The 24,750-nt window shown below is 45.1% G+C and overlaps 1 protein-coding gene across 1 annotated transcript in view; it reads right to left on the reverse strand.

Moving 5' to 3' along the window:
• CETP (cholesteryl ester transfer protein) overlaps nucleotides 1–24,750 on the reverse strand; it is a 79,862-nt gene that overhangs the window by 24,444 nt on the left and 30,668 nt on the right. Inside the window, exons 6-10 of the mRNA XM_073605528.1 lie at nucleotides 20,305–20,374; nucleotides 15,648–15,708; nucleotides 10,194–10,285; nucleotides 6,243–6,422; nucleotides 1,345–1,395 (exon numbers count right to left, since the gene is read on the reverse strand). Coding sequence (XP_073461629.1) covers nucleotides 1,345–1,395; nucleotides 6,243–6,422; nucleotides 10,194–10,285; nucleotides 15,648–15,708; nucleotides 20,305–20,374 — 454 coding nt within the window. The remainder of the gene's footprint in view (nucleotides 1–1,344; nucleotides 1,396–6,242; nucleotides 6,423–10,193; nucleotides 10,286–15,647; nucleotides 15,709–20,304; nucleotides 20,375–24,750) is intronic.

The raw sequence follows: 24,750 nt of genomic DNA on the forward strand, positions 1-24,750 counted from the left end.
CGGCGCCCTCCTGCCTCTGGCCGCATGCGGTATTGCATCCCATTGAAGTCAATGCGGAACTAATTATTTTAGTTTCCATTGACTTCAATGGGAAAACTCGCTTTGATAGGCAAGTACTTTGGATTACGAGCATACTCCTGGAACGGATTATGCTCGTAACCAAAAATGTAATATATAACTTCCAATCAATAAATGTGGTAGTTTTGTTCTTTAGGCTTTTTTGCCTGTTTTCACCTGGTGATCTGGCCGGTAACACACCTCCTGTATTAGGAGGCCATAACTCTGGATGAAGGAGCACAGGGGCGCCTATGGACAGCAGCATTGTCAGTCTGGGGGGAGGGGAGTGTTGGATGTACTCGCAGATTTAAATACACAAACAAATTAAAGCCAAACTTCAGCTCAAACTTTATAAACAGTTTTTTGCCTTTTGGGATAAAAGTTTAAAATAAATAAATAAAAGATGATCATTGTAAACACCCCTGCCGGTGTTAAATGGTTTGTCTTATCTCTGTAACTGATACATCTGCAAGTAAGCTTGTTCTGTTGAAAAACAGCAGACTTAGACCTCTTTCACCCTGGGGCGCTTTTCAGGCATTTTAGCGCTAAAAACAGCGCCTGTAAAACGCATGAAAAGCGCCTCTCATGCCTCCCCAGTGTGAAAGCCTGAGTGCTTTCACACTGGAGTGGTGCGCTTGCAGGACAGGAACAAAAGTCCTGCAAGCAGCATCTCTGGAGTGGTGCGGGAGCTGTGTATACAACACTCCTACACCGCCCGACCATTGAAATGAATGGGCAGCGCTGCCGAAGTGCCTGCAAAGCACTTCGGCAGCACCTCAACACGGGCGCGTTTAACCCTTCTTCGGCCGCTAACGGGGGTTAAAAGTGCTCTGCTAGCGGCCAAAAAGCACCGCTAAAATGATGGTAAAGTGGCGCTTTACCGCTAACGCACCCCCGCCCCTGTGTGAAAGTAACCTTACTGGCAGAATCACCAGGTGCAAATCAGGGAAAGAAAGCCTAAAAAAGAAAAAGAATACAGACACCACATCTAAGAATTAGTAAACTGCAATAGAATAAATGTTTGTTTTTGGGTTTAATACTGCTTTAACTTCAAATACCCAATCAGTTTCAGGGAAAAAATAGGTAATGTCCCCTAAATCTCACACAGTACTTGAAGCAAGACATTGTTAGAGATTAATTACAGATTAATTAAATCAGCCTTTATACATATTATTGCCTTGACAAGGTGTACTGCAGTGTTCTACACTTATAGTCTATATTAATCCTATTAAATATCGCAATGCCACATCAGCACATACAGCATTTGCTAGTTTAGGATGAACTTACCTCATTGATGATTTCCTGATGTGATTCTGTATTGTCATCCTTAAAGATATCCTAAATAGATGAGATTACACCAAGATGTCATGTTAGCTGTTATTATGTATTTAAAGGGCATTAGGTGACTAAGATAAAAAGCTAGATATGGAAAGCTTTAGCTAACTAACCTCTGATGATCCAGAGACATCATTGTTCTTAGCTTTCTAACTAAATCAGTAGCTTTGGCTATTGTTATGTCTTTATTTTAGAGAGAAGAGTGCAGCCAGGTCATTTGGGCCCAAGATCCTACCCCTGCCCTATAGTGGTTGTTCCACTAACTGGTCTATACTTTAACAGATCCACCTCTTATTAATGTAACCATTGTATCCATTATTACAGGGCATCCGGAAAGTATTCACAGCGCTTCTTTTTTTACCATATTTTTGTTATCTTACAGCCTTATTCCAAAATGGATTAAATTCATTATTCTCCTCAAAATTCTACAAACAATACCCCATAATGACAACATGAAAGAAGTTTGTTTGAAATCTTTACAAATGTATTAAAAATGAAAAACGAACAAATCACATGTACATAAGTATTCACAGCCTTTGCCATGACACTCGCCGCCCCCCCCCCCAAGCTTTTGTCAAAAAAATAAAAAAAATCGCTTTAAGAATGACCAGGCGCTGGACACACGGCAGTCTATGGGAAGCTTCCCTGCTTGCAATCAGCTGATTGTGAGCCAGTAGAAAAGCAGCTAGAGTCACACCGTGTAGTGGTCAGTATAGGAATACTATAGGTAGGATAGTGTAGTGGTCAGTGTAGTGTAGTGGTCAGTATAGTGGTCAGTGTAGTGGTTAGTGTAGTGTAGTGGTCAGTGTAGTGGACAGTATAGTAGTGTAGTGGTCAGTATAGGAATCAGGTAGGTCAGTGTAGTGTGAAGTGTAGTGGTCCGTGTAGGAAGCAGGCTGGTCAGTACTATTGTAGGAAGGGAAGGGACTCAGGGAGTGTAGTACAGTGTAGTGGTCAGTGTAGTGGACAGTATAGTCGTCAGTATAGTGGTCAGTGTAGTGTAGTGATCAGTGTAGTACAGTGTAATGGACAATATAGTGGTCAGTGTAGTGGATAGTGTAGTGGACAGTATAGTGGTCAGTTTAGTGTAGTGGGTAGTGTAGTTTTCAATATAGTGGTCAGTGTAGTGTAGTGTAGTGGACAGTAGGGATGAGCCGAACACCCCCCTGTTCGGGGAAGAAGATGAAGAGAAGAAGATGAAGAGAGAAGCGTCACACAGCGGGAGCCTCCCTCCATGTCATCATGGATGCGGAGCGGCCCGAGGAGAAGAAGGGAAGAAGACGCCGATGAGGAAGATGTCGGACGAGAACACCGGAGGAAGAACCAGAAGAACCAGAAGAGGAAGATGGAGGAAGAAACCGAAGGAAGATAGAAGAAAGAAGAATAAAGAAGCATTTAAATAAAGGAATTGTCAAAAACTGTCTCTTGTCATTTTTAACATTTTTTACACTTTTTTAGTGAAATGGTAGGGGTACCCCCTTACCATTTCACACAGGGGGGAGGGCCGGGATCTGGGGGTCCCCTTGTTAAAGTGGGCTCCCAGATTCCGATAAGCCCCCCGCCCGCAGACCCCCACAACCACCGGCCAGGGTTGTGGGGATGAGACCCTTGTCCTCATCAACATGGGGACAAGGTGTTTTGGGGGGCTACCCCAAAGCACCCTCCCAATGTTGAGGGCATGTGGCCTGGTATGGTTCAGGAGGGGGGGGGCGCTCTCTCGTCCCCCCCTCTTTTCCTGCGGCCTGCCAGGTTGCGTGCTCGGATAAGGGTCTGGTATGGATTTTTGGGGGACCCCACAACGTTTTTTTTTTTTAATTTTGGCGCGGGGTTCCCCTTAAAATCCATACCAGACCTGAAGGGTCTGGTATAGATTTTGAGGGGGACCCCACGCCATTTTTTTTTTTTTAATTTTGGCCGGGGTTCCCCTTAATATTCATACCAGACCTGAGGGGCCTGGTATGGAATTTAGGGGGACCCCCACGTCATTTTTATTTTAAATTTTGGTTCGGGGTTCCCCTGTGGGGAATTCCCATACCGTTTTTATCAATGAACTTTTATGTGTATTGTCGGACTGGCAATTGATTAATAGCCGCGAGTAGTTTAAATGACTTTTTTTCCTTTGAAATGTCATTTTGCTGTCAGGCTGTTCTAAACACGGGAAACATGCACCCCCCAGGTACAAAATTTAAAGGGATATTACACTTTTATTGTTTCACTTTAAGCATTATTAAAATCACTGCTCCCGAAAAAACGGACGTTTTTAAAACTTTTTTTTTGCATTGATCCATGTCCCCTGGGGCAGGACCCGGGCCCCCAAACACTTTTTATGACAATACTATGAATATAAGCCTTTAAAATTAGCACTTTTGATTTCTCCGATAGACTTTTAAAGGGTGTTCTGCGGCATTCGAATTTGTTCGACTCGAACTCGAAGCTCATCCCTAGTGGACAGTATAGTGGTCAATGTAGTGTAGTGTAGTGTAGTGGACAGTATAGTGGTGTAGTGGTCAGTGTAGGGGACAGTATAGTGGTCAGTATAATGGTCAGTGTAGTAGACACTTTAGTGTAGTGTAGTGGACAGTATAGTGGTTAGTATAGTGGTCAGTGTAGTGGACAGTATAGTGTTCAGTGTAGTATAGTGGACAGTATAGTGGTCAGTGTAGTGTAGTGGACAGTATAGTGGTCAGTGTAGTGAACAGTGTAGGAATCAGGTTGGTCGGTGCAGGAATCAGGTAGGTCAGTGTAGTGGTCGGTGTATAAATCAGGCTGGTCTGTACTATTGTAGCAAATTACTTGCCTTGCCCCGGGCACTGACAACCCACGCTATGCCACTGCATGGAGGCGAACAGCCTGTGGCACTACTGGGGTTCTGAAAGCCCAGGTTGCTTTGATAGCGGCCTTCAGCTCATCTGCATTGTTGGGTCTGGTGTCTCTCATCTTCCTCTTCACAATATCCCACAGATTCTCTATGGGGTTTAGGTCAGACGAGCTGGTCAGCAGAGGGAAGCATGAAGTGCTCTAGAATTTCCTTGTAGAGGGCTGCGCTGTTTTTGGACTTGATAAAACACAGTGGACCAACACCAGCAGATGACAAATCATCTGTCAGGAAGGGCACGCCAGCAATCAAGATGGCGACTATAGATGTCCCCCTGTTCTGCATGTTCCACTGAGAAGGGCTGAGCGGGCACGTTTGCGCGCACCTATGCACGCACAAGCTTGCACACTAAATGCCAACATTGGCGCACATGGGCGCAGACGTGCACGCGCGCTCGTCCAGTGGCATTTGTGGCGCTAACAGACTATTTAAACTGCCTTACTTCCTTGGATCGGTCCTGTCTGGTCTACAGCGTTACCTGAAACCCCTGATTGTCGTTTGCCTGTATCCTGCTCCAGTTGACCCTACCCGGCTTGCTCCTGACTATCCCTGCTTATCTGCCTGCATCTGACCTCGGCCTGTTTTGACTACGTTCCTGCCTGCTCCTTCTGCTACCTCGCTGCCAGCCTGTTGCCGAACCTGCCTGTACCTGAGACCACGTTCCTGCCTGCTCCTTCTGCTACCTTGCTGCCAGCCCATTGCTGAACCTGCCTGCACCTGACCCTGCTCCAGTGTCCACCTGCTCTGGACTTGTGTGCCTACACTTCCAGTTCATCTGCCTGCACCTGCCTGCGCTCCAGTTTCCAGTCTGACAGCTGTTCCAGCTCATCTACCAGCAACCTTGCCAGGCACTCGTGCGACTCTGCACTCCTGTTTTCTCTATCAGGGGCCTCGAGTCAGAGGTGTAAGAGAGGCCTCCCTCTGCATACCAGACTCTACCACCAGGTACTTGACATCATCACTGACTGTGGAAACTTCACACTGGACCTCATGCAACTTGCATTCTGTGTCTCTCCACTCTTCCTCCAGACTTTGGGACCTTGATTCCCAAATGAAATGCAACATTTTCCACAGTCCGTGATGATTTGGGGAGCCATGTCATCTGCTGGTGTTGGTCCATTGTGTTTTATCAAGTCCAAAGTCAGCACAGACCTCTACCAGGAAATTCTAGAGCACTTCATGCTTCCCTCTGCTGATCAGCATTATTTATGGAGATGCTGATTTCATTTTCCAGCAGGACTTGGCACCTGCCCACACTGCCAAAAGTACCAATACTTGGTTTAATGATCATGGCATCACTGTGCTTGTTTGACCAGTAAACTCATCTGACCTAAACCCCATAGAGAATCTGTGGGGTATTGTCAAGAGGAAGATGAGAGATACCAGACCCAACAATGCAGATGAGCTGAAGGCTGCTATCAAAGCAACCTGGGCTTCCATAACACCTCAGCAGTGCCACAGGCTAATCGCCTCCATGCCACGCCACATTAATGTAGTAATTCATGCAAAAGGAGCCCCAACCAAATGTTGGTAGTACATACTATACTGTACATGGACATACTTTTCAGGAAGCCAACATTTCTCTAGTAAAAATCCTTTTTTTTTATTGGTCTTATGTAATATTCGAATTTTTTGAGATACTGAATATTGAGTTTTCACTAGCTATAAGCCGTAATCATCAAACTAATAATAAAAAAGAAATACTTGAAATCTATCACTCTGTGTGTAATGCATCTGTATAAAATATATGCGTTTCACTTTTTGAATAGAATTACTGAAATAAGTTAACTTTTTTTTATGATATTCAAATTTTTTTAGATGCACCTGTACAGTAATTGCAATAATTGGTGCATTTTATGTCTGCCTGGAGTTAAGCTGTAGGCCCAGAGTCATCTTTTTCATAACCTGAGATAATACATATCAGTAGGTCCTGATACATATGAATGCAGGATGTGCACTTGTATCTATGTATTACCTTTAGCTCAGCACCTGTCAATGTCAGGACCAGTCGTTCATCAAGGTAGTAGCCCAGCAGTAAATAGTCCAGGACCTGCTCTGAAAACCAGAAGTAGAGCATCCTGTCTTCTGTCAGCAAGGAGGGTGTATATATGGAGCTGTTATAATAAACACTATGGTTCTTGTAATTCAAGAAACCCTAAGGGAAAAAAACAAAGAGACAGGTTTTAAAGATATACTAAATGTGTTTTAAAATGTTTAACATAGAAACTACAGAAGAATTTAGTGAATAAAAGTATGGAGTTTTATTGTGCAGTGCCATATGTTTCCTTATGCCGCGTACACACGGTCAGACTTTTCGGCTACAAAAGTCCGACAGCCTGTCCGACAGACTTTCGACGGACTTTCGACGGACTTTTGGCGGACTTTCTAACGAATGGACTTGCCTACATATGATCACACAAAAGTCCGATGGATTCATACGTGATGACGTACACCGGACTAAAATAAGGAAGTTGATAGCCAGTAGCCAATATCTGCCCTAGCGTGGGTTTTTGTCCGTCAGACTAGCATACAGACGAGCGGATTTCTGGGTCCGGCGGAGTTACAATGTAAAGATTTGAAGCATGTTTCAAATCTAAAGTGCGTCAGATTTGCGGCTGGAAAAGTCCGCTGAAAGCCCACACACGATCGGATTGTCTGCCGGATTTGGTCCGTCGGCGTCCATCGGACTTTTGTAGACGAAAAGTCCGACCGTGTGTACGCGGTATTAGACTTGACGAAAGCAACTACAGGGTAAGCCACATGGATAGTGTATTATTTCCAACCATTCTGAGCAGACTCAGAAGCAGTTCATAGACATGATATGACAATTACTTCATCTGGCTACTTTCACCCAGATTGGGAGACAATCTCATGTCTGTGGTAGCGGTAAACACCGGTTGGCCTGACAGCCATGGTGATTAGCATGTTGCATGCTCCATTAGCCATGTAGTGGAAGCTGCATCTCAATGAGAGAAAACTTTTACCCATAACAAGGCAGTTGATAAATAGGGTAATGCTGATTAAGGGAAACCTTTTAATCTGCATCATACACAAAACTGTCTGTCATTTCAGACGTCAGTCAGCAGCCATTTTGGGAAAGCCTGTTTCTCCAAGAGATGCAGTGCTTTCTCGGAGCAGGGCATGCAGTAATTTCAGCGTGGTGCCCTAGGTAGACAGCATGCAGCCTGTCACTTACCTATAGTAAGTAGCGCAAAAGAGAAGGGGCTGCACCGCTGCAGCATTATTAAGAGAAGAGAAAAGATGTTACAATGAAAGTAACCTTATTGCTTCCTTAGGGAACGAACACCAAAAGTAACCCGTAAAAGAAGAGGAGTATTCACATTTCCAGCAAGCTGTGTGATGAAACTTTGCTCTCTTGCAGAACTCGAGGTGCCACTGCTATCCAACACTTCTGGATTTCAGATAACATGTGCCCCTGGTCGCTGCTGTTTCTCCTACTGACTCCTACATCACTATAAAACATAATGGAGAAGCCACTGTGGTCAGCAGTGGACACATTGGGGGTTATTTACGAAAGGGAAATCCACTTTGCACTAAAAGTGCAAACTACAAGTGCAAAGTGCACTTGAAATTGCACTGAAAGTGCACTTGGAAGTGCAGTCGCTGTAAATCTGAGGGGTAGATCTGAAATGAGGGGAGGCTCTGCTGATTTTATTATCCAATCATATGCAAGCTAAAATGCTGTTTTTTATTTTCTTTGCATGTCCCCCTCGGATCTACAGTGACTGCACTTCCAAGTACACTTTCAGTGCAATTTCAAGTGCACTTTGCACTTGTAGTTTGCACTTGTAGTACAAAGTGGATTTGCCTTTAGTAAATAACCCCCACTATCTTACTCGCCAGGAAGTGTCAGATAGCAGTGGTTCCCACAGCTCTATGAGAACCAAATTTCAAGGTGGGAACAGAGCCACAAGTTAGAGATTATTGTGCACCATAGATAGAGTGCCCACAAAATGTCACCCATAACTAAAAATGTAGCACACGTCAGTGCCATTTTTTCTTTTTTTTTGACTATAGGCCGATCAAATTTAAGTATCGTGTTTCCCCAAATATAAGCCCGGGTCTTATATTAATTTTGGCAACCAATGGCCCAGTAGAGCTTATTTTTGGGGTAGGTCTTGTCATGTGCTGTCTTCTCTCCCCCTCTCCCTCCCTGCCTGTCAGGAATCCCCAGTGTAACTGAGTAAAAGTGCTTGTAAAAACCTAGAATGCACTATATTTACAGTATTATATCATGTAAACTGTGCATTTTTCTGTAATCTATTTGTGATAAATACCTCCTTATAGTGCCACTTGGCGCTTCCGTGACCCGCCGGACCTCTCTTCCCCCCTCCAAACACCCCCCCCCTGCTGACAGCAGGAGAAGAGGAGGAGAGCAGCGGGAGGTTAGCTCAGCGCTGTACTGCGCTGTAACAAAGGTATTTATCACAAATAGATTACAGAAACATATAAAGTTTACATTATATAATACTGTAATACAGTGCATTCTAGAATTTTACAACCACTTTAAACTAGGGCTTATTTTCTGGTAGGGCTTATTTTGCAGCCCTCCCCGAAAATCACAGTAGGGCTTATTTTCAGAGTAGGTCTTGTATTTGGGGAAACACGGTATATATTTGTAGCGCCCTCTAGTGTGCTATTAGTGTGAGTGCAGGAAAATGTATGCTCTAACTCATACTTAAACCTGTGAGCCTTAATTGGGTCATGGGTTTACTTCAGGTCAGGGCTGGATGACTCATGCAGGCAAGTCTCTAGTGCCTCCCCCTGGTTCTGGAAGGCTGGAGAACCTTCTGGAAACTGGAGGGCGGAGGCTAGGAGGATTGTTCAGCATGTTCAGGGGGGCTTGGCCAATCCCCGGGTGGTGGGCCTGGCAGGGTGGTTGAGTGAACCCTTTAAGTATGGATGAGTCATGCTGGCAGGGGAGACGGGTGAAAGATGGAGATGGAGTGCTGAGTGTAAGTGGCCCTTGAGACTAACCCCTTAGTCTGGGGGGTGCTCTGCCTTGGGTCAAGGCTTGGGCTGCCCTGGGAAGATCCTGATAACAGAAGCAGTTTGGAGGGAGTCTTCTCAGTGGTCACAATCAGGGACTTACAAGGGGGAAGACTGTCACATGTAGCAGATCTCTCTGGAAGATAGCGGTGTGCTTAAATCTTTCTTAACCTTGCCCTGGGAGAGCTCTGGAGCAGTTGGGTAGACTGGTGAAAAGGCACTCAGGTGGGCTGGTGAAGAAGCAGCCAGGTGGGCTGATGAAGAAGCAGCAAGGTGGGCTGCCATTTTCTGCAGTGGTAGAGCTGGGACCAGTGTTTACAAGGGAGCTGGAGGTACTGTAATCCAGGATGCAGTTCACAACATTTTGTGTTACTTTCTAAAAGGACTTAGAGTTCCTAGTCCTTAAGGGGCTTTTGCATCTTTTCACTTAAAGACTGTCAGTATCCGGGAATGAAAAAAAAATCTGAGGCTGTACATAGGGAGGAAGTTGTCCCTGGTTTTCGTTACTACCAAGTTGGGCATTCCTATTCCCCATCCTAATAAAACATAAAAACCAAGCTCAGGGACTGTTCCTTGTGTCTGGATGAAAGCTGAAAACGCTATTTGCCTGGCTGTGGGGAACCCAGTCATCTGCAACCCCTATGGGGGTAGTGCTACATATTTAAAGATTAACTAAAAATACAACAGAGTTCCTGCATAAAAAAAACTGTGGGGTTGATTTAATAAAACCAGAGAGTGCAAAATCTGATGCAGCTCTCACCAATCCAGCTTCCTTTTATTTTTTTGTCAAGGGTGAACACGCTGAAGCTAGAATCTGATTGGCTGCCATGCACAGCTGCACCAGATTTTGCACTCTCCAGTAGTAAATCAAGCCCTGTGTGTTAGCCAATTTTGCAGGTAGATCTCTAGCACTAACCTTATGATGAGACTCCATGTAGTTATCTTTTATGACTGGAAAGGATGTTATATCAATATTTACTCGAATATCTCCAACGCTCAAAAAGTCTTCTGCAATAAGATTTTAAAGGTTATAACTTGACAAAAGCGGAAAGCCCAAAATATAAAAGAAAATGTATCTTTTTTATATTTCATAAATCCTGTAACGTTTTGGGCACATTTAATAAAACTTTGTATCGAACAAAAAGCTGAATGCAGTATCCTTGACAACAAATCGAAATATTCACATTTTTGTAAATATTTTATTATATTTTTTCATGTGATAACACTGAAGAAATGACACTTTGCTACAATGTAAAGTAGTGAGTGTACAGCTTGTATAACAGTGTAAATTTGCTGTCTCCTCAAAATATCTCAACACACAGCCATTAATGTCTAAACCACTGGCAACAAAAGTGAGTACACCCCTAAGTGAAAATGTCCAAATTGGGTCCAATTAGCCATTTTCCCTCCCCGGTGTCATGCGACTCATTAGTGTTACAAGGTCTCAGGTGTGAATGGGGAGCAGGTGTGTTAAATTTGGTGTTATCGCTCTCACTCTCTCATACTGGTCACTGGAGTTCAACATGGCACCTCATGCCAAAGAACTTTCTGAGGATCTGAAAAAAAGAAATGTTGCTCTACAGAAAGATGGTCTAGGCTATAAGAAGATTGCCAAGACCCTGAAATTGAGCTGCAGCACAGTGGCCAAGACCATACAGCAGTTTAACAGGACAGGTTCCACTCAGAACAGGCCTTGCCATGGTCGACCACAGAAGTTGAGTACACGTGCTCAGCGTCATATCCAGAGGTTGTCTTTGGGAAATAGATGTATGAGTGCTGCCAGCATTGCTGCAGAGGTTGAAGGGGTGGGGGGTCAGCCTGTCAGCCCTGAGACCATATGCTGCACACTGCATCAATATGGTCTGCATGGCTGTCATCCCAGAAGGAAGCCTCTTCTAAAGATGATGCACAAGAAAGCCTGCAAACAGTTTGATTTAGACAAGCAGACTGAGGACCTGGATTACTAGAACCATGTCCTGTGGTCTGATGAGACCAAGATAAACTTATTTGGTTCAGATGGTGTCAAGCGTGTGTAAAGGCAACCAGGTGAGGAGTACAAAGACAAGTGTGTCTTGCCTACAGTCAAGCATGGTGGTGGGAGTGTCATGGTCTGGGGCTGCATGAGTGCTGCCGGCACTGGGGAGCTACAGTTCATTGAGGTAACCATGAATGCCAACATGTACTGTGATATACTGAAGCAGAGCATGATCCCCTCACTTCAGAGACTGGGCCGCAGGGCAGTATTCCAACATGATAACGACCCCAAACACACCTCCAAGATGACCGCTGCCTTGCTAAAGAAGCTGAGGGTAAAGGTGATGGACTGGCCAAGCATGTCTCCAGACCTAAACCCTATTGAGCACCTGTGGGGCATCCTCAAGCGGAAGGTGGAGGAGCGCAAGGTCTCTAACATCCACCAGCTCTGTGATGTCGTCATGGAGGAGTGGAAGAGAACTCCAGTGGCAACCTGTGATGCTCTGGTGAACTCCATGACCAAGAGGGTTAAGGCAGTGCTGGAAAATAATGGCGGCCACACAAAATATTGACACTTTGGGCACTTTTCACTTAGGGGTGCACTCACTTTTGTTGCCAGCGGTTTAGAAATTAATGGCTGTGTGTTGGATTTATTTTATATTTACAAAAAAGTGAGGGGTGTACTCACTTTTGTGAGATACTATAGTTTTCACTGATCTGACTAAATTAATTTCTGATGTTGCTATGGACTGCAGCACTGTGCCAATTGGCTATTTGCTCCATACTTCTTTTTTTTTTAATAAGGCAGATAGATTTACATTACTGTGAGCCACCAGTTTGAACTGATTAAGTTTCTTAAAATAGATGGCATCAGGGCCGATTCCAGGCGGGTGCTCAGGGTGCAGTGCACCCGGACGCCAGAGAGGTGGGGGCGCTGAAGCGCCAGAGTGCTCCCCTCCCTCCTCCTCCTCATCTCCATGTCCAGAGGTGGCTCTCTCCGCAGGTCACCGCCGCGGAGCGGCCGCTGTGTTTTTTCGCTGCTACAGCCGTCCCCCCTCCCTCCTCCTCCTCCTGTAAGAGAAGGAGAGCAGCCCTCAGAGATCAGAGCGGCTGGTCTCTGTGTGGAGAGAGACCAGCCGCGCAGTGACTTTGCTGGGGGGGAGGGCGGTCCATGCCTGCAGCCTGACACAGGTTCTCCTCCTCTGTCTCTCACTGCCGCCCAAGCCTGTCTAGATCTGCTCTTCACACGGGCAGCGCTGCTGCACACTGTTCTCTCTAGCTGCCGCCCAGGTGTTAATGGGTCTCTACTAATAGAGGGAGGTTTGTCCCTGGGGCGGTCTGTATTAATCGAGGGGGGTTTGTCCTGGGGGGTCTGTATTAATGGGGGGGTTGTCCTGGGGGGTCTGTACTAATGGGGGGGTTGTCCTGGGGGGTCTGTACTAATGGAGGGGGGTTGTCCTGGGGGGGTCTGTACTAATGGGGGGTTGTCCTGGGGGGTCTGTACTAATGGGGGGGTTGTCCTGGGGGGGTCTGTACTAATGGGGGGGTTGTCCTGGGGGGTCTGTACTAATGGAGGGGGGTTGTCCTGGGGGGGGGTCTGTACTAATGGAGGGGGTTTGTCCTGGGGGGTCTGTACTAATGGGGGGTTGTCCTGGGGGGTCTGTACTAATGAAGGGGAGATTTGTCCTGGGGGGGTCTGTACTAATGGAGGGGGTTTGTCCTGGGGGGGTCTGTACTAATGGGGGGTTGTCCTGGGGGGGTCTGTACTAATGGGGGGGTTGTCCTGGGGGGGTCTGTACTAATGGAGGGGGTTTGTCCTGGGGGGGTCTGTACTGATGGAGGGGGTTTGTCCTGGGGGGTTAATGGAGGGGGGTTTGTCCTGGAGGGTCTGTACTAATGGAGGGGGGTTGTCCTGGGGGGTCTGTACTAATGGAGGAGATTTGTCCTGGGGGATCTGTACTAATGGAGGGGGGTTGTCCTGGGGGGGTCTGTACTAATGAAGGGGGGGTTGTCCTTGGGGGGGTCTGTACTAATGAATGGGGGTTTGTCCTGGGGGGTCTGTACTAATGGAGGGGAGTTTCTCCTGGGGGGTGGTCTGTACTAATGGAGGGGGGATTTGTCCTGGGGGGGTCTGTACTAATGGAGGGGGGTTTGTCCTGGGGGGGGTCTGTACTAATGGAGGGGGTTTGTCCTGGTGGGGGGTCTGCACTAATGGAGGGGGGGTTGTCCTGGGGGGTCTGTACTAATGAAGGGGGGATTTGTCCTGGGGGTCTGTACTAGTGGAGGGGGGGTTCTCCTGGGGGGGGTCTGTACTAATGAAGGGGGTTTGTCCTAATAGAGGGGGGGTTTGTCCTTGGGGTCTGTACTAACGGAGGGGGGTTTGTCTTGGGGGGGTCTGTACTAATGGAGGGGGGTTATCCTGGGCGGTCTGTACTAATGAAGGGGGGGTTTGTCCTGGGGGAGTCTGTACTAATGGAGGGGGGTTTGTCCTGGGGGGGATCTTTACTAATGGAGGGGGGTTTGTCCTGGTGGGGGTCTGTACTAATGGAGGGGGGATGGTTTGTCCTGGGGGGGTCTATACTGATGAAGGGGGGGTCTCTACTGAGGGAGAGGTTTATACTTAGTGGGGGGTCTGCACTGACGAAGGGGGGTCTATACTTAGTGGAGGGGGGTCTGTACTGAGGGGCGACTAAAGTTGGTGGTAGGGGGGGTGACACCATGTTATACCACACCTGGTGACACCAACCCTAGTGACGTCACTGCAGCTGCGGGCTCTTCTTTCACCCCTTCCCCTCCCTCTCCCTCTCCTCCGCACGTGCACTGCTATACTAGTGAGCGGCGCTGGCCAGCACAGCCTCCCACTATGTTTCTTCCCCCGCCTTCATATCAACCAGGGAAAAAATAGAATAGAAAAAGGAGCATAGAAGAGGATTGTGGGACATGTAGTCCCGAGGACTGGCAGCCCCACTGTAACACGGAAACTGCAGCCCACACAGCATGCTCAGCTAAATGGGAGAGAGAGAGAGACAGGAGCCTGGGAAAGCTTTCAGGGAAGTACACCCAGGACTCCAGAGGGAGAGGGCAGTGCTGAGGGAACACCATCAGAGAGAGAACCCCACTGCCCTGTGCCCCCAGGGGGAAAGACACACAGCCTAGCGCCATCCCTGGTGGAGAAAGGAATGGAGTCATTGCCAGAATACAGATCTGGGTGCTACCCAACGGAGTCGCCACGGGCAATTCAGAGTGAGCTGACTCCTGATCAGAGGAAACTTTGCTGTATCGCTGGGTCAGGTGAGAGGGCCGATCGGCCATTATCTACCAACGTCCATAGGAACTGCAGTCTCTGACCAGCTTCTGTACCATGTCTGCAGTCTCTGACTGTCTCTTGTATCATGTCTACAGTCTCTGACCATCTTTCTATCTTGTCTGCAGTCTCTGACCATCTCCTGTATTATGTCTGCAGTCTCTGACCATCTCCTGTATTATGTCTGCAGTCTCTGACCATCTCCTATACTATGTCTGTAGTCTCTGATCATCTCCTGTACCATGTCTGCAGTCTCTGACCATCTCCTGTACCATGTCTGCAGTCTCTGACCATTTCCTGTACCATGTCTGCAGTCTCTGATCATCTCCTGTACCATGTCTGCAGTCTCTGACCATCTCCTGTACCATGTCTGCAGTCTCTGACCATTTCCTGTACCATGTCTGCAGTCTCTGATCATCTCCTGTACCATGTCTGCAGTCTCTGACCATATCCTGTATTAGGTCTGCAGTCTCTGACCATCTGCTGTATTATGTCTGCAGTCTTTGACCATCTCCTGTATTATGTCTGCAGTCTCTGACCATCTCCTGTACTATGTCTGCAGTCTCTGATCATCTCCTGTACTATGTCTGCAGTCTCTGATCATCTCCTGTACCATGTCTGCAGTCTCTGACCATCTCCTGTACTATGTCTGCAGTCTCTGACCATCTCCTGTACTATGATTGCAGTCTCTGACTGTCTCTTGTATCATGTCTGCAGTCTTTGACCGTATCCTGTATTATGTCTGGGGGCTCTTTCTAACAGAAGCCCTCTCTGTGTGCATCAGAGAGACTCCCCTCCAGATCTCATTAGTGTACTCTCTTCCTGTATTTTCTTTATTGTTAAGAGATCATGGGAGGATCCCAGGGTAACAAAGACTTCTTAGGGGAGCAGCTCTGTGTTTGAGTCATTGCCATAGAATCATTTGTAAAGGGGAGGAGTTGGTAAGATGACCACTCCCATGTAGGGGCGCCAGAAATATTTCTGCACCCAGGCGTCTGTGACCCTAGGATCGGCCCTGGATGGCATACTCTTTTGAGCTATTAGTGAATTGATCTACAATTGGAACGCCAATTTCTATTCAGTATACCTTACCTGCTCTGTCCTGAATAAAGTCAGCCAGTATATTGGCCACATAATTAATTTCTTTACAAATCTGAAAAGAGCAAAGGATAATATAGAGGTTATTATGTATAGGTTGTACAACGTCTCCAGTTACCAGATTACTGTACAATACACACATACACTATATTACCAAAAGTATTGGAACACCTGCCTTTACACACACATGAACTTTAATGGCGCCCCAGTCTTAGTCCGTAGGGTTCAATATTGAGTTGGCCAACCCTTTGTAGCTATGTCAGCTTCAACTCTTCTGGGAAGGCTGTCCACAAGGTTGAGGAGTGTGTCTATGGGAATGTTTGACCATTCTTCCAGAAGCGCATTTGTGAGGTCAGGCACTGATGTTGGACGAGAAGGCCTGGCTCACAGTCTCCACTCTAAATCATCCCAAAGGTGATCCTCTATCAGGTTGAGGTCAAGCAGAGCCCCCCCCTCCCCAAAGCACCCATCCCCATGTGGCCTTGTATGGTTCGGGGGGTGGGGGGGGTGGCGCTTGTTCGTCCCCTCCCTTTCCTGACCTGCTGGGCTGCATGCTCGGATAAGGGTTTGGTATGGATTTTGGGGAGGATCCTACGCCATTTAAAGAAAAAAAATTGGCGTGGGGGTCGCCTCCGAATCCATGCTAGATACTAGGCTCGAAGGACTTGGTATGGACCTGCGGGGGACCCCATGCTGTTTTTTTTCATGATTTTTTTTGCCGGCATTTTTTTTTTACATTCAGCTGACAGCTGATGACGCATTGGTTGTTAAGGACGAGGTGGGCGGCTTCCCGGTCCCCTGCTTAGCAACCAGCTATATACAGTGTTAAAATAAAAACCACAATATGCAAAACACATCAAAAATCGCATCACAAACACAACGATTGCATCTTTGGTGTGATTCCATTGAATTCTATTACCCGCAAAATGCGGGAAAAAAGTCCTCGATCCTTTACAAAAACGCACCAGCCACAAAATGCATTGATGTGAACTTGTACCATAGGAAACCATGATAAATGGACTTTAACGCGTTTCTGCAAACTACAAAACGCACTAAAAAAGGCATAGGTGTGAACCTAGGCTAAGCGTTCCCTTCAATGGAACTAAAGACCAAGCCCAACGCCTGAAACACAACCCAACACCATAATCCCCCCTCCACCAAATTATTTGGACCACTACACAAAAAAGGTCCATAAAGACATGGATGAGTGAGTTTGGGGTGGAGGAACTTGAGTGGCCGGCAGAGAGTCCTGACCTCAACTCGATAGAGCACCTGTGGGATGAATGAGAGCGGAGACTGTGAGCCAGGCCTTCTCGTCCAACATCAGTGCCTGACCTCACAAAAGCACTTCTGGAAGAATGGTCAAACATTCCCATAGACACACTCCTAAACCTTGTGGACAGCCTTCCCAGAAGAGTTGAAGCTGTTATAGAAGCAAAGGGTGGGCCAACTCAATATTGAACCCTACGGACTAAGACTGGGATGACATTAAAGTTCATGTTCATGTAAAGGCAGGTGTCACAATACTTTTAGTAATATAGTGTATCACAATGAGATCACTGACCTCAATTATAAACACAGGTGTAATATTTTACGACAGCTAGACAGCAGCATCCCAGCTCAGGGTCACTTAACACTGATATGTCATACTGGGTGGGCACAAATGGAATGCACTTATATATGTGAGTGATTTTAATTTTATTTCAATAAAAATACCTTTTGGAAAGCACTATGTTATCTCTCCATTTCTATGACTATCAGCTCCATCTTGTGGCCAACATGCGGTACTGTTCCCTGAAATAGCTCAATGAGAAAATGTAACATATTTTGGCCAATAGATGGAACTGAAGATCATGGGAAATAATCTATTACAGAAAATATTAGTGGGTTCAACTGATGGTTTCTTTTGTATATGGATCCTATAAGGTTTGTGTAGTAAGAGATGTGGTGGTGGTGGTATGTCTTCTGCCTACAGGCATTGTGCTAAAAGGCAGGGCCGCTGATAGGAATCATGGGGCCCTGTACAGCCTATCTGATAGGGCTTCTTTCAGCCCCACCCCCAACCCCATCCCTGGCCCCTCCCCAGAACCTGCCTTAAAAAAAAAGCGCAGGAACAGGCTGGATGACGAGCATGTATGTGATTAGAGCCCTTTCACACTGGGGCGGTTTGCAGGCGCTATTGCGCTAATAATAGCGCCTGCAAACTGACTCGAAAGTGCCGCTGCTTTCATTCCAGTGTGAAAGCCCCGAGGGCTTTCAGACTGGAGCGATGCGCTGGCAGGACGGTAAAAAAAGTCCTGCCAGCAGCATCTTCGGAGTGGTGAAGGAGCGGAGTGTATACCGCACCTTCACCGCTCCTGCCCATTGAAATCAATGGGACGGCGCGGCTATACCGCTGGCAAAGCGCCTCTGCAGAGGCGCTTTGCGGTGGTATTTAACCCTTTCTCGGCCACTAGCGGGGGGTAAAACCGCCCGCTAGCGGCCGCATACCGACGGTAAAACGCCGCTAATTATAGCGCCGTTTTACTGCTGACGCCGCCCCCGCCCCAGTGTGAAAGGGCTCTTATGGATATGATATTTATCATTTTGATTATGTATGAATAATCATGTTAATATAGTTGGGATTATTTTGGCAGCACTTTAAAAAACATTTACACAGTAGACATGTGCGATTAGTTTCGTACGAATCGAAAATTCGTACGAATTTAAATTTGTACATTCGGGAGGATCCAAAATACGAATTGCTATGCTTCCGAATTTCGTACGAAATACAAAATTTCATTTATGAATTTTGGATCCAAATTCCGTTACAACGGAAACGAGAATGTTTGTTAATTACGATTATTCGTTATGATGAAGTTAAAAAACCCAGGAAGTCAGCACAGCACAGGGATGGTGGGAGCCCCTCATAATGATAAATTCATCATAACGAACATTCGTAATTGTTATGAAAAGTTAACGAACCTAACAAAAACTCGTATTTCGTACGAATCCAAATTGAATTTTGGACACGAATTACGAATTAATTCTAATACGAAACGGAACGGAACGAAACAAAACAAATTTATTGACGGTGCACATGTCTATTACACAGGCATATCTATATTCACCCACCTCCAAGAACCCTGTGCTGCAGCAGCCATAAATTCCAGCTTCCCCTCTGCTTTTGGACCCTGTCAGCTGCCTGCTGCCGCCGCCCACCTCACAGCCTCTCGCTGTCCCTCTCTCTCGGGCCGACTATTGAGTGGGGAGCTGAGCGGAGGAAGGTCGCTCCGCCAGTGAAGGAAATGGGCAGCCGCAGTTGCAGGCCGGCGGCCGGGAGAAAAAACTCCCTCCACTTCCACCAGCACATCATCAGAAAGGAGGGGCCTGGAAAATAGCAATAATACACCCCCCAAAGCAAGTAGGAGCGGCTGAGCGGGGGTGTAATTTAGAAAGGCTGTTTTTTTTTTTCTGCGCTGACTGTGTGGCTGCTGGGGCCCCCCACCCCCTGCTGAACTGAGAATGCCGGGCCCGGTACAACAGGGCCAGTTGTACTGGTTTATCAGCGGCCCTGCTAAAAGGTGTCCCCCTTTATCATCTTTGTCAGCTTGACCTTTTACTGCATCCCTTGTGGTGGTGCCTGCTTCAGCCAACTGCTGGGAGCCAGAGACAGACACTTGCTAGGAAGCAGTGGTGGCTGGTGGTTTTTTTTTGGGGGGCGGGGCGGCAAACAATGCACCAACAGAGAACAACCCCCCTTCCACGGTCGGTCAGGTTACCTGCAACACCACCACCACCCCCGCCCCCCCCTCCCGTGGGTCAGTCGGGTCACCCACAGGCTCTGCGCCCCAAATCAACCCTTTTTTGAAGCCTATTAGAGTCTCTGGCTCTAATCACGTGCTTCCAAAAATAAAGAAAACCAATGGAATCCATGCGTCCAGCATGTAGATTAGGGGGCCGGACACATGGATAGGGGAGCGGGGCCCTGCGTCCTGCATTACGGGCTTCCACTGCTAGGAAGTGTCTCCTTGTTGGGCGGCCGTATGCAATGGGGGGGTGCACCCTATGCAACATCACAACTAGCGTTACAGGGCACCTAGGGAGATCGGACAAAGTACTACGTACTACATGCACTTTGTACCATCAGGAACTGAATACTGTAAAAAAGTGATAATTCTTCCTTAACCTCTTGCCACCCATGTAACACATATGTGCAGCGCCAAGAAGAGTGGACACACATCACACATATGCGTCCATAAATGAACAAGGTTTTTGTGATGAGACACTCACTGCGTGTTCCCAGAACAGTGACTTAGTTGTCATAGACAGTTCTCAGTCTCTAGTCATGATCGAAAACTGGGGGACAGGCTCTGATCATGTGACCACTGTGATCGCCTATCACAGTGGTCATGTGATTGGGAATTCTGTCCCATCCCCCAGGCATAAAGACCCATGTAAAGGGATGCCAGAGCGGGATTGGAAGAGGTTAATAAAATAACTAAAAGCAAAAAGCAATAATCCGTGATAACATTGTTCAAACTAAAAACTGATTGGATTGACTGTCATGGGTTATAGAACTTTGTATGTAATCTCTGCTTTTTTTTTGCAATGCTTTAACCACCTCCATATTATGTTCCCACTTAGAAAACACTGGAGAACTTGATCTCACCTGACTTTTAAGAACAAGTTTTAGGGTGAATGAAATAAAGTCCGTAAAAAGCTGCTTCAGCCAACCAGGTCTGTAGGAAATAAAACAAGCGTTACGTATTGTCAAAAGGTTACTATTTTTTATTGTGTGGAATCAGATTAATATTTACTATATACAGTGCCTTGAAAAAGTATTCGTACCCCTTGACATTTTCCACATTTTGTCATGTTACAACCAAAAACATAAATGTATGTTATTGGGATTTTATGTGATAGACCAACACAAAGTGGCACATAATTGTGAAGTGGAAGGAAAATGATAAATGGTTTTCCAATTTTTTTACAAATAAATATCTGAAAAGTGTGGCGTGCATTTGTATTCAGCCCCCTTTACTCTGATACCCCTAACTAAAATCTAGTGGAGCCATTTGCCTTCAGAAGTCACCTAATTAGTAAATAGAGTCCACCTATGTGTAATTTCATCTCTGTGAAGCCCTCAGAGGTCTGTTAGAGAACCTTTTTTTTTCCATCTCTTTTTATTAACATTTTTCCTCCATCACAATCTCATTGTGAAACACACATAAAAATACAAAATACATACAACAATAACATATTACAAAAAAAAAAAATTAAATATTAAATACATTTCTCGTTCTCTTTCCTTTTCCCTTCTCCCTCCCTTGGGCCAAACTAAATCAGTTACTAGCATACCCCTCCCCATTCTCCATTCTTCCTATTTTAGCTATCATTCCTTAACTAACCTATAGCTAGTGAATTGTCTATTGACCTTTATATTTCCATCTGATCCCAAAATAAATGGTGTCAGCCCTGGTAGCATCAGCCATGGTTCCCACATTTCATTAAATTTATTTGCTAAACCCCTGTTCTTATACACCTGCCATTCCTTTACAATGCATCATTTACCTGTATCCGCCATTCCTCATATGTCAGAGTTTTGGAGGATATCCATTTTATTGCTATCAGTTTTCGTGCTATAAATAGCATCCTAATAATGGGAATCCTAGTTACTGGAGTGTATAATTCTTTATCTAATTGGCCCAATAAGCATATTCTTGGATCTACCTGTACCTGTGTTTGATACGCCTGATTAACCAAATGCTGACCAGCTGCCGCAGTTGTACTGCGGCAGAATGGCACGGCTGGGTGAAACAACGTTATGTAACGTCACTTTGCCCTGTGGCCACTAGGGGGCGCGCGCACCCCCCACTCCGATGCAAGTGTCCAGCGGTCTGGATCACTGCCGGGCTCCCGCGATCGCTCGGGGCACATGGAGAACCTGGAACTGTGTGTGTAAACACACAGTTTCCAGTTCTCTGAGGGGAAAACTGACAGATCGTCTGTTCATACAGAGTATGAACAGCGATCTGTTAGCTTCCCTTCACAGTCCCCATCCCCCCTTCAGTTAGAACACAAACTAGGACACACATTAACCCCTTCACTGCCAGTGACATTTTTACAGTAATCAATTAATTTTTAATCGCACTGATCGCTGTATTAATACCAATGGTCCCAAAAATGTGTTAAAATTGTCTGACATGTCCGCCATATTGTCACGATAAAAATTGCTGGTTGCCGCCATTACTAGTAAAAAAAAATTAAACTATCCCCTATTTTGTAGACGCTATAACTTTTGCGCAAACCAATCAATATATGCTTATTGCGATTTTTTTTTTACCAAAAATATGTAGAAGAATACATATCGGCCTAAACTGAGGTAAAAAAAATGTTTTTTTATATATTTTTTCGGGATATTTATTATAGCAAAAAGTAAAAAATAATTTTTTTCAACATTGTTGCTTTTTTTGTTTATAGCACAAAAAATAAAAACCGCAGAGGTGATCAAATACCACCAAAAGAAAGTTCTATTTGTGGGAAAAAAAAAGACGTCAATTTTGTTTGGGAGCAACGTCGCACGACCGCGCAATTGTCAATTAAAAAAAAAAAGTGCTCTGGTCTTTGGCCAGCCAAATGGTCCGGGGCTGAAGCGGCTAATAGTCTCTACCACATTTTGCCATTACCTGAACAGTTTAGGGTATTTCCATAGCATATAGATTAGGTCAGCAGATGCTCTTTAAGATCTCGGGCATTCCGACGTATCCCGCCTCCCCTATTGGTATAATTTAGCTGGTGTCCTATAAGCTCTATATATTATATATAATTGGGTTAAGCATTGCTGTGGAGAGATGGATAAGGACTGTACATGTTCCAATATACACTGCCATGTTTCATCTTTAATTTTTCCAAGGTCTTTTTCTCATCCCCTTCTGGCTAAACAGCCGTTTACCTTCTGTGATTGCTCAGTCAAACGGCCATACAGAGTGGAAATAAGACCCCTCTTAACCTTTATCTTTACAAGAAAATCCATAAGTGGCATATTTTATATCTTAACTTTGTTAACCTTAAACTGACTCGCTAACTGTAGCACACGGCGCAGTTGTAGAAATTGATAAAAGGTGTGGGAGGGCATTAAGTATTTTTTCTGCAAATCTTGAAATGTTTTTAGTATATTATCTGTATAAAGCTGTGCAATATATTTTATCCCCTTTTCTCTCCATATTCCAAACCCTTTAGTCTGCCCACTTCCTCATAGTTTTTATTTCCCCATAGTGGAGAATAGACTGAAATATTACTATATTGCATAATACGTCACATTTCCTGCCATACTCTATGCAAGAGTCCCAGGGTAGAGCCCTGTGATGCATAAGAAAAATTACCTGATTCTAATTGAGCTATCAAATGAAATTGTGAAGATCTACTCAGAAGTATCGATTGGATAGGATCCGTCTAGTCGATCACTCCCTATACTGCAACCTGTTGGCGTTGTGCTGCTAAAAAGTCCATTTTAGCATTTGGAACGGCTAAACACCCCTTATCTTCAGGGAGTTGTAGTGTGGTTAGCTTAATTCTAGCATTTTGCCCTTTCCATAACAAGGTTCGAAACAGGGAATCTATTTTTTTAAACCATTTAAGTGGTATCCAGATCGGTGTGTTATATAGAACATAAAGTAACTGTGGGGCTCAAAACATCTTAATTAAATTTACACGCCCTACCACCAATAATGTTAATTTAGTCCATACTCTACTCTTCACCTTAAATATATCCAATACAGGGACCAAGTTATAATTTTTATATTCCCTTATGTTAGAGGAAATCTGTATTCCCAGGTATTTAAAGGATGTAACAACCTGTATTTTATGATCTATCTGGGCTAAAGCTGGTGTTAAATCATCAACTGGCAATAGCACTGATTTTTCCCAATTTATAACAAACCCAGAGAAACTGCCAAAGGTCTTAATCAGTTTTATCGCAGATGTCAGGGATTGATCTGTATCTACCAGAAATCATCGGCATACAAGGAAATTTTGTCCGTTCTTCCTCCTCTCTCAAATCCCCTGACAGTGGATGTTTGTCTAATAGCTATTGCCAGTGGTTCTATAGCCAATGCGAATAGCATCGGTGATAGTAGGCACCCCTGCCTAGTACCCCTGGACAGAGAAAAATATTCTGATAATGAGCCATTTATCTGTATACATGCTCGTAGAGCTGAATACATTAATCCACTTGACGAGACCTCTACCCAACCCAAACTTCTCTAGAATCTCCCATAAATATGTCCACTCAACGCGGTCAAATGGCTGTGTCTCACAGGCTTTGGTTGCGTCTAGGGAGAGAATAGCTCTTTTTCCCACATTGTCTGATGTTATCTGTAAATTGAGAATAATCTTCTCAAATGTGTTGTTGAGGATCTTTCTGGTATGAAGCCTGATTGATCCAAATGTATCAACTTGTGTATGACTTTATTTAATCTAGATGCCAAGACCCTTGCCAGAATCTTAGCATCAGAATTTAACAATGAAAGGACTCTGTAGGGGTATGAATATTTTTTCAAGGCACTGTATACAGTATGTTATGCATAGTAAATTTGCTTGAAGGTTTTGTATAGTGGCCTTGTGCATATTATCTTTCTTTTTTTTTTACAAAAGTTTTATTTGGAAGTTCAAGTAAACAATCAATAAGCATAGTTGTGAAAGGCAAATAATAATAATACAAAATGTATTTTTATAAAGATATATAACAACGAGTTACTAACATAGTAGTAAAATTATTAATGATAAGCTTTTACAGGAAGAAAAAAAATAAAATTTTAAAACATTTTTTTCCTTTTTTTTTTTTTAAAGAAGCAGTATGGCCAAAGCTCTCTTGGCCCTATTTCACCTGGGGTTCATAGGAATGTACTTCGTTCTGCACTCCTATGACACATATTCAGCCGACAGTGGGATGAAAAGGGACTTGCTACCCAATAAAAGTTGCTTTTCAAATGTGTAAATGGGGGGAATGGAATTGTGCAATCTCTAAAAGGAGAGTGGAGGTCTGTTTTAATGAAAGCGCCTCATGCAGGAAAACTTTTAAGTGGAACTCTGGCAAGAACAAATATAGCGTAGAGAA

Source organism: Aquarana catesbeiana, linkage group LG11 (genome assembly GCF_042186555.1).
Source record: "Aquarana catesbeiana isolate 2022-GZ linkage group LG11, ASM4218655v1, whole genome shotgun sequence".
NCBI lineage: Eukaryota > Metazoa > Chordata > Amphibia > Anura > Ranidae > Aquarana > Aquarana catesbeiana.